Below are 8,277 nucleotides of genomic sequence, written 5' to 3'. Positions count from 1 at the left end.
AACGACATTAAAAAAGCAAACATAAGCTCACAACACAACGACATTAAAAAAGCAAACATAAGCTCGCAGCACAACGACATTAATGCTGCGTTCAAGTCCTCCTGGGACGTTCACATTTACGAGTTGTGTATTAACCTTCCTTTAATAAAACCAGATTGAGTTTCAGTTATAACTTGACTCAACCTAAATTTTAACCTATTAGCAATTGCAGATGTAAGAATTTTATAATCAGCATTAAGTAGGGTAATCAGTCTCAGATTCTCAGTCATTCTTTTATCTTTGTTTGACTTTGGAATGAGAATAATTAACCCTTGTCTCACAGTTGGAAGTAAAGAATTAGAATCAAAACACTCCTTTAAAGCTTCAAATAGCAAATCTTTTATATCCTCCCAGAAGAATTTGTAAAAATCAGTAGTCAAACCGTCCTGACCAGGAGATTTACCCAAATGCATTTTTTTAATAGCAGATTCAAGTTCCTCTAACCTCAGGTCTCCATCACACAATTCTTTAAATTCAATATCAATCTGTGGAATAAAATCTTTTACCTTTTCAAGAAATTCCTTGGCATTATTTTCAGAGTATGACGAAGAGTAAATATTACTATAAAACGAGTATATTTCCTCAGATATTAATTTTGGATCGGTCATGGTGAAACTTCAAAACATTTGGTATTGCTGAAAAGCCCTGAATGTGCTCTTTACAGGACATCCAGACTTGACTGTGACATATAAGGTCTCAGAGAAATTCACTAAAATATAAAGCAAAACTTTATAGCTGGGAGTCAGGAGAATATATATATATATATATATATGTGTGTGTGTGTGTGTGTGTGTGTGTGTGTGTGGCTTTAACAGAAGCATAAAGCAATCGTTAAATATCAATTTCTCTTTGGAGAATATAAATGGGGGATGTTTACTTCCGCAACCTGTTGCATTTTATTGGCTCTGCAAGAATTGCGTTGGCCAATAATATTCGTTTTTATTCCCAGGTCTGAAAGCCCGGCGTTTCTAGGACAACGACTCGCAAACAAATGAGCGTGGTGTTTCCTACTTTGTTTGGTTAGAAACAAAACCATTTATATCGCGAAGTCGACGGAGCTGATCTAAAACCTCCAGGACACCCGAGTAATGGTAAGAATGATGCAGATTTGACTAGTCAAAAAGCCAAGAGTAGTCTGTCTTAACGAATTAGGATGCTACAAACGATGCGCGAATAAAGGTTAAATTACTTAGCGAGGCTGTGTTGTAGAACTTACGAGAGGCCGTCTCTTTGCAGTCTTTCATGAGCCAGCAGCGCAACATCTCTCACAACCACCATCAGAAGATGATGCTGGATTACCGCAAACAGGAGGAAATGCGTGAAGATCAAACTAAACGCATCGCCAAAGAGCGGCAGCTTCAAGCCAACATCCAGTGCGAAGAGAGAGTCGAGAAAAAGCGCTTCCTGCGCAAAATGCAAGATGAAGAGTATGGCAAACAAATCGAGGAATCACTTCTTAAGGTTGGTTTTATTCTGTTCGTTATAAAATACGTCAGCTGTATCCTCAAAAAGGCGCGTGGTCTCATTTCTTTTATTTGTTAGGATCCCCGTTAGCTGTGCCCTGTTGCACTACTAGTCTTCACGCGGTCCAAAAATGAAAACATGCATGAAACATTAACCATGCATTTAAGATCATACATAAATCTAACACTTTAGACTCTTTTAAAACCTGCAAAATGTATGTTTTTAGGCAGAAGAGGACAGACAGTTCAGAGAGAGGCAGCTTGAACAGGAAGAGAGGATGGCCAAGGAGCTGGCAAGAATTAATAATGAGAAACTCCGAGATGAGAAGATGAGGCAGTACATTAAAGAGAACAGGTAAGAGACCAGAGAGCTTAACGGCGCTCTATAGCACTGCATAATGTTTTTATAGGTTTACTATTTATGTGTATACTCTGTGTTTTATTGGCAGCATTGAGCTTCGAGAGCTTGAGTTAAAGCTCAAGTCTGCCTACATGAACAGAGAGCGGGCAGCACAGATGGCAGAAAAGGAAGCCATGCGATATGAGACAATGGTAACTGTGTGTCTTACATTTAGGCCTCTTATTCTGTGGTTTTGCTTATTGTGAATTTACATCTTACCAGCGACAAGAGGCTGCTATTGCCCGTAAGATGAAGGACGAGCACAAGAGTGCAGAGATGGAGAAGGAGAAGCAGGAGCAGAAGAAGTATGAGGAAGTGGTGCGTTACCAGCAAGAACTTGAGCAGCAGCTTGAGGAGAAGGAGCACAAGAGACAGGAAGCCTATGAAGAGTTTCTTAAAGAGAAACTCATGGTGGACGAAATAGTGCGGAAGATCTATGAGGAGGATCAGAGGTAAGTGTGTTCTTTGTTTTCCCTTTTTCTGCTTAGTTTTTGGAAATTCTGGAGAAAACAGATGATATCATCTCTTTTAGATGAGCTGGTAAGATCTTGGTTCTAGAATGGTTTGAAACTGACAAACTTCATTTACAGGGAGCTTCAGTTACGACTCGAGAAAGTGGTAGCCACCCAGAGATATATTGAAGATTTTAAAAAGCAGCAAGCGGAGTGGAGACATATAGAGCGAGAAAAGGTGGAGGCGGAGAACAGGCGCATCATTGAGTTTGCCCACTACCAGCAAAGGAAGGAGGAGGACAGGATGGTCAAAGTTAGAGAGCGAGAACAGGCGAAAGAAACCCTCCACAAAATGGTACATGACTGCTCATCCTCTGTGCCATTAAGTACAGGCGAGTAATCAAGATACAAGTATTAATGTGTTCTTTCTTTCCTTCTTGTTTAGCTCTCTGAGCAGATCGAGATGGAAAAAAGAGAGCGTGAGAAGATGGAGCGCGTCCGTGAGGAACTTCATTTGGAAGAGCAGGCCGAGGCTGCAAGAAGACAGGAAATTGTGAGAACTCTCTTACAATGTCTCTTACTACATCTCACTTTACTGGATACACTTTGTACATTTTTACAAAGAAAACACAGGTTAATCTTACGTAGGGTTGCCAGATCTCAGGAAAAAATTCTAGTGTCTTTTTGTTTTACTCTTCTTCTCTCCACATTCACTCGTTTTTTTTTGTACACACAAGCATAAATGTGCAATTAATCTATAATGGCAAACTTAATTGACCTGCTTTCAAATTCCTGATGTGGGCGAAACTCGTGTAACCTCTAGTTTGTGATGTGACATGAAACACACCTCCAGGTATTCATTCCAAGGATAGATAACACATTTTCATTTTTCTTTGTCCGCAAATAAACCTTTTGGTGGCTACGGTACATTATAAAAGTGGGCCAAAAACACGCAACACACTAATTTTTCCTGTGACATTTTTAAAATAGCCCAATAGTGCAAGAAAACCGCTACCCTGGCAACACTAATCTTAAAATGCCTATATAGAAAATGTCCCAGTCATATTTCAATTAACCAAGAAAATTAAGCATATTTCAGGACCATTAGGATTTGCTACACTGTGAATTTATTCAGCAATGTACCCTAAATGATGATACTTATTTTTGTAATATATTTTTACTGTATTAAATCACTGTTTTATTTTTAATTATTACAAAATCATTGCTTTATAATAATAATTATTTGTAAGAATTTGCATTATTTATTGATGCTTTTTTTTTAGATTCACTAGCACCATGTAAAACTACGTACATTTACCATCTCTTTACATCATGTCACTCACAGGAAGAGATGGAGAAGAGGATCCGGCAGCGGCTAGATCTACAGCAGACGTGTCAGGAGATGATGGCCTTCAAGCAGTTGCGCATACAAGCTGAGAAAGAGGAAGAGGAGGCCTTTAGGCAGATGATGATGGCCAAGTTTGCAGAGGATGACCGCATTGAGCAGATGAATGCCCAGAAGCGTCGTATGAAACAGTTGGAACACAAACGGGCTGTGGAGAAGCTGCTGGAAGAAAGGAGACAGCAGTATCTGGCTGAACAAGTAAGACTTAAAGCCACAAATCAGGCATGCAAATGTGCAGCTTAGACATTAGTTCCTTCTGATTCAGACTATACAAATTACCGCTGATAGTACAGAGAACATGGAATAAATGAATCTAAATATTCAACAGGAGAGGGAGGAAGAGGAGCGAGCTATGGAGAAGGAGAGAGAGGCTCAACGACGAAAGATCATTGAAGAGGAGAGACAGAGGCTCCTAAAACAGCATGCGACGAAACTGTTGGGATACCTACCAAAGGTGAGAACACCACACTCTAGTACACAGACACTCTCACATAATCAGTCATTACTTAGATGATAGATTTTTTTGTAATACAACATCTGTATTTTTTCTTATTTTCCTTATTTTCTAGGGTATTTTCAAAGAAGATGACCTAGAGCACTTCGATGAGGATTTCAAAAACAGTTTCAAACAACGCCAGGCTGATATTTTCTCAGATGAGGGTTGGGGAGATGAGTCGCAGTAGGGTAATTCCTGTCATGACCACCAACATGGCGCTCTTTTTAAATCCAATCTGTTAATGCTGGTATACTTAACAGTGCATTATGAACTGTTAGGTGCATCTGCCACTTTCACAAACTATTGAACAAATTTCATACGTGATACAAATTTAACTTTATCTTAAATAAATTTAAATACAGTATATTCAAACTAATTGTATAGTGTGTTACTTTATAAATGTTAATAGTATAGTGTAGAACCTCTTTCCTGAGCTGTTAAAAGGTAAATTTCACTTTTTGTAGAACTCTAAATGAATTCACCAAATGTTCACCATTTGTAGACAAGACTTGGTTAGCCTTCATCACACAAGCATTTTCTTTCCTCCTGAGTGATTTCGTTGCTTCCTAAGAAAGAACTGGATATGGTTGATGGTTGCCAGGCAGTATATCATACAAGCAAGAATTTAATCAAATGTGACTGCTCATGTACAGTCAAGTCTGTCAGTGTCTCAACAGCTGTCAGTCATTCTGTTTAGTTAGTCCATTGCATTGGTCTGGCTGCTGTCATGGCTGTACAGTTCTTCCATCTAAGTGTTTACTGTTATCTATACCTGCACTATGAAAATGTCAAGTCTGTCTTGTAACGGCTATTATGAAGTTCCCTCTAAAAAGGCTGTCACTGTAAAAAACATGCTAAAATGCAACTCATTTCAAAGTAATCATCCAATATAATGAATTTCATTGGAAATGTCAATAAATTTATCCCACAAACTTCACCATCCGTCAATATTAGAAGTTCATTTTCAATTCTAGGCCTGGCAAATTCAGTTTTATTAGATCACCACATACTCTTCTTACGCACAACACTGATAATAAAAGCTCCTTTGCTTTCCACATAATACATCCCATTCTGACCTCAGAGTAGTTGAGAGGTACTGTATACTGTTAAAAACTGAAAGGTCTGGAAACCTTTTTGTGTGTCTTGCAGCTAATTTCCTGTGTCATACAGCTTCAGTGTTGAAATGTCAACACCAAGCTAACACTGGTAATGAGTCAATAAGACACTACAGTATGATTGCGAAATGTGTGCTGTCAATATTGTTACAATGTCAGATGACGTTTTGAATGAGCATAAAAGGATCATTCAAGATCATTTACTTGCCTTTGGATGGATTGGCTCTTGTACTATATACATACACTACTAGTCTCTGCTCACCAAGTTTGCATTTATTTGATCAGAAATACAGTAAAAACAGTAATTTTGTTATTTTAAATTGTGATATTACAGTCCTCAGTGTCACATGTTCCTTCAGAAATAATTCTAAAAGGATTCTTTGGTGATCAAGAAACATTTAAAATCAATGTTAAAAACAGTTGTTCTGCTTAATATTGTGGAAACCATTTATTTCTAGATTTGATGAATAGAAAGTTCAAAGAACAGCACTCTTTTAATAGAAATATTTTGGAACATTATAAATGTCATTACTTCACTTTATGAAACAGGAAGTCCTCTTGATTTCCTCCAGAGCTTTGAAAAGATTATTTTGAAATCATATACCCCTCTGTCCTGTCACAGCCCTATTTTGCACTCTCCATCATCCATACAGGATGATGAAGACATCATAGTTTGCCAAGCGTGCCAGATGCACATGCAGCATGCTGACGCATATGTTTATCCCTGGTCACACACTCAGACATTAAGCGAAATTAACTCTCCGAGCTTCAGAGCTATACACATTAATTTCTTCCTTTCTTTGTATATTAATTAACATTTACCTTTAAATAACAGATATAAAAGGTCAACATCAAAATCTACAGTCTCATAAAGTTTGTAGACCATGCCAAAACTTGACTCAACTGCCTTGCAGCTCAGTTAAACCACTAATGAGGGTTACCTAGTTCTTTTTCCCAGCACTGGAGCAAATCTTATTTGGTCCACTTTCTGTAATGGATTTTCTTACTAGGCTGGTCAAATATTTCTTACGATTGTCATCTTTCAACTGAAGCTTGGTGATCATGACCAGACTTAATCTTTCCTGACATTGTTCTGCCTCACATTCCTTGTCTCACCTGGGAGCACAGGAAGCACCAATACCTTGAAGGAACTTCAGGTTGTTTGACAGACCAGTGAACTCACATTATGTACCATAGCTTACTCTTTCATTGCCTTTTTCTTGCAACCTAGATTGAGGGGAATGTCCTGTTGCTGAGACAGAGTGCAGATTGAATTGCCTCAGAATGAAGTCTCTGCAGAAGCTGTGTGTCTACAGTGAAGCTTATGCTAATAGACCAGACTCCAGTGCTGCATTGGATTAGTCTGAACATGATTTGACTTGGCTCAATCATGCTGTACGTCACCGGTTCTGCTCAAACACCCTTATTATATATAGCCAAAAGGAAATGAACGTAAATCTCAAAAGTAAATATGAGGTGTACATGCTAACCATATTAAGATATATGCGTCTTTAGATGAAACATTGCTCATTCCGTGGTTCTTTTTTGACCCCCAGATAGCTGTTACCACCAAACAGCTATTCAAGTTCAAGCATTTCTTGTGCCTTATCTCTAAATGAGTTGTCGTTATATGAATGGGATATTCTTTGAGTCATGAAGTTGTAAGGTGAACGCGTCGCCGGTCACCACTTTGTAGGGAGATCACGGAGGCTGGTCACCACTGTAAGGTCCACACACTTGGCCCAATGAAGGTATCCAGTGGCAGATGAAGGTCTCTTGCGTGTTCGGTCTTTTCAGCGCGCAGAGTTATTCAATTTAGGTTTAACTCAATCTGACTCCATTTTATCATCTATTCTGACTCCATTTTAGTATGACCTCGAATTTTGGTTTTGGTTTTTCTTTTTACAGTGCCAGTAGTACCAACTCAGTTCTGTACCCGCTCAAAGTCACCCGCTTTCAAACTCTCCTGTGTGTTTTTGTGTGCACGCTTCTGGTTTAGAATTACAAAACCAAAAGCTTCTATTTACAACGTGTTTTGCAGCGTTGAGTATTGTAGCCAATCACAGGCATCTCTGTTGAACGCAGTGGCCAATCAGAGGTGTTTACTGTAGGTTAGTCAAAATCCGCTTTGATCTAATTTGTTTTCGCAAGTTCGTAGTTCTACACGCTCACAGATCTTCCTAACAAGACATAAAGAAAGCATACACGATGTAAATAAGATATTCATTGTATAGTTAGTTATTGATTATATCAGGAGTTTTCGCATGAGTAAGCTTGGACAGTTACGCTATAAGGGAAGCGCCCTTCACTCGGTTTCTCTACATACTTCAGAAAAGTTTGAAGAAAAGTTTAAGAAGACCAAACCGTCCATGTATACTGTTTCAGGAATGACAAACGTGAGTGTAAAAAATTACGTGAGTGAATCTGCCAAATTGATCCGCGATTGACGGTAGCAATGAACAGAACGAACTATCTGACAAGTCAATGTCAAAACGGAGCTAGCCTGTGCTTTAAGTGATGCTGAGTAAATTCAGAGTAACAAAACTACAGCAGCAACAAGTCTGTGTTGCCTTTAGCAGCTTCTACAGGGAAAGATAACTTAAAGCTCTCCTTTTGATGTGTCCTTTTTTGGCAATGTTTGAAAAATGTAGTTTTAAAATTTTCTAAAAAAAAAAGCGCCAAAATATTTAATGCATTATTTAATAATTAACCCTAGGCTGTTGGTGTCTGGGCTAATTTATATATTTTTAAATGACATGAGACTTTCTGCACTTGCTATACTTCATAGTCATTTTATAATAAATCCAAAAGCAAGATGGGAGAAAAACTCAAGAGGGTCTGGCTGCAGCCTTGCACTTGCACTCTCAGACTTGCATTCTCAGACTTGCACTCTCAGACACTTGCGCT

The 8,277-nt window shown here is 38.6% G+C and overlaps 1 protein-coding gene and 1 pseudogene across 2 annotated transcripts in view; one reads left to right on the top strand and one right to left on the bottom strand.

Annotated features, from left to right (window-relative positions):
• Nucleotides 1-1,302, bottom strand: part of LOC107700474 (intelectin-like) — a 15,426-nt pseudogene extending 14,124 nt beyond the window's left edge.
• The window catches only part of mns1 (meiosis-specific nuclear structural 1), an 8,322-nt gene continuing 1,007 nt past the window's right edge, over nucleotides 963-8,277 (top strand). Inside the window, exons 1-10 of one of the 2 annotated variants that reach the window (XM_016502135.1) lie at nucleotides 963-1,130; nucleotides 1,276-1,500; nucleotides 1,730-1,857; nucleotides 1,952-2,054; nucleotides 2,125-2,354; nucleotides 2,493-2,709; nucleotides 2,800-2,907; nucleotides 3,700-3,957; nucleotides 4,088-4,213; nucleotides 4,329-4,443. In XM_016502135.1, the coding sequence (XP_016357621.1) occupies nucleotides 1,128-1,130; nucleotides 1,276-1,500; nucleotides 1,730-1,857; nucleotides 1,952-2,054; nucleotides 2,125-2,354; nucleotides 2,493-2,709; nucleotides 2,800-2,907; nucleotides 3,700-3,957; nucleotides 4,088-4,213; nucleotides 4,329-4,442 (1,512 nt within the window). In that variant the 5' untranslated portion in view covers nucleotides 963-1,127 and the 3' untranslated portion in view covers nucleotide 4,443. Of the gene's footprint in view, nucleotides 1,131-1,275; nucleotides 1,501-1,729; nucleotides 1,858-1,951; nucleotides 2,055-2,124; nucleotides 2,355-2,492; nucleotides 2,710-2,799; nucleotides 2,908-3,699; nucleotides 3,958-4,087; nucleotides 4,214-4,328; nucleotides 5,037-8,277 lie in introns of those variants that run through there. The other variant, XM_016502134.1, reaches the window with a different exon arrangement.

This window comes from Sinocyclocheilus anshuiensis, unplaced genomic scaffold, assembly GCF_001515605.1.
Source record: "Sinocyclocheilus anshuiensis isolate Anshui unplaced genomic scaffold, SAMN03320099.WGS_v1.1 scaffold154, whole genome shotgun sequence".
NCBI lineage: Eukaryota > Metazoa > Chordata > Actinopteri > Cypriniformes > Cyprinidae > Sinocyclocheilus > Sinocyclocheilus anshuiensis.
This window is presented reverse-complemented; position numbering and strand designations above follow the sequence as displayed.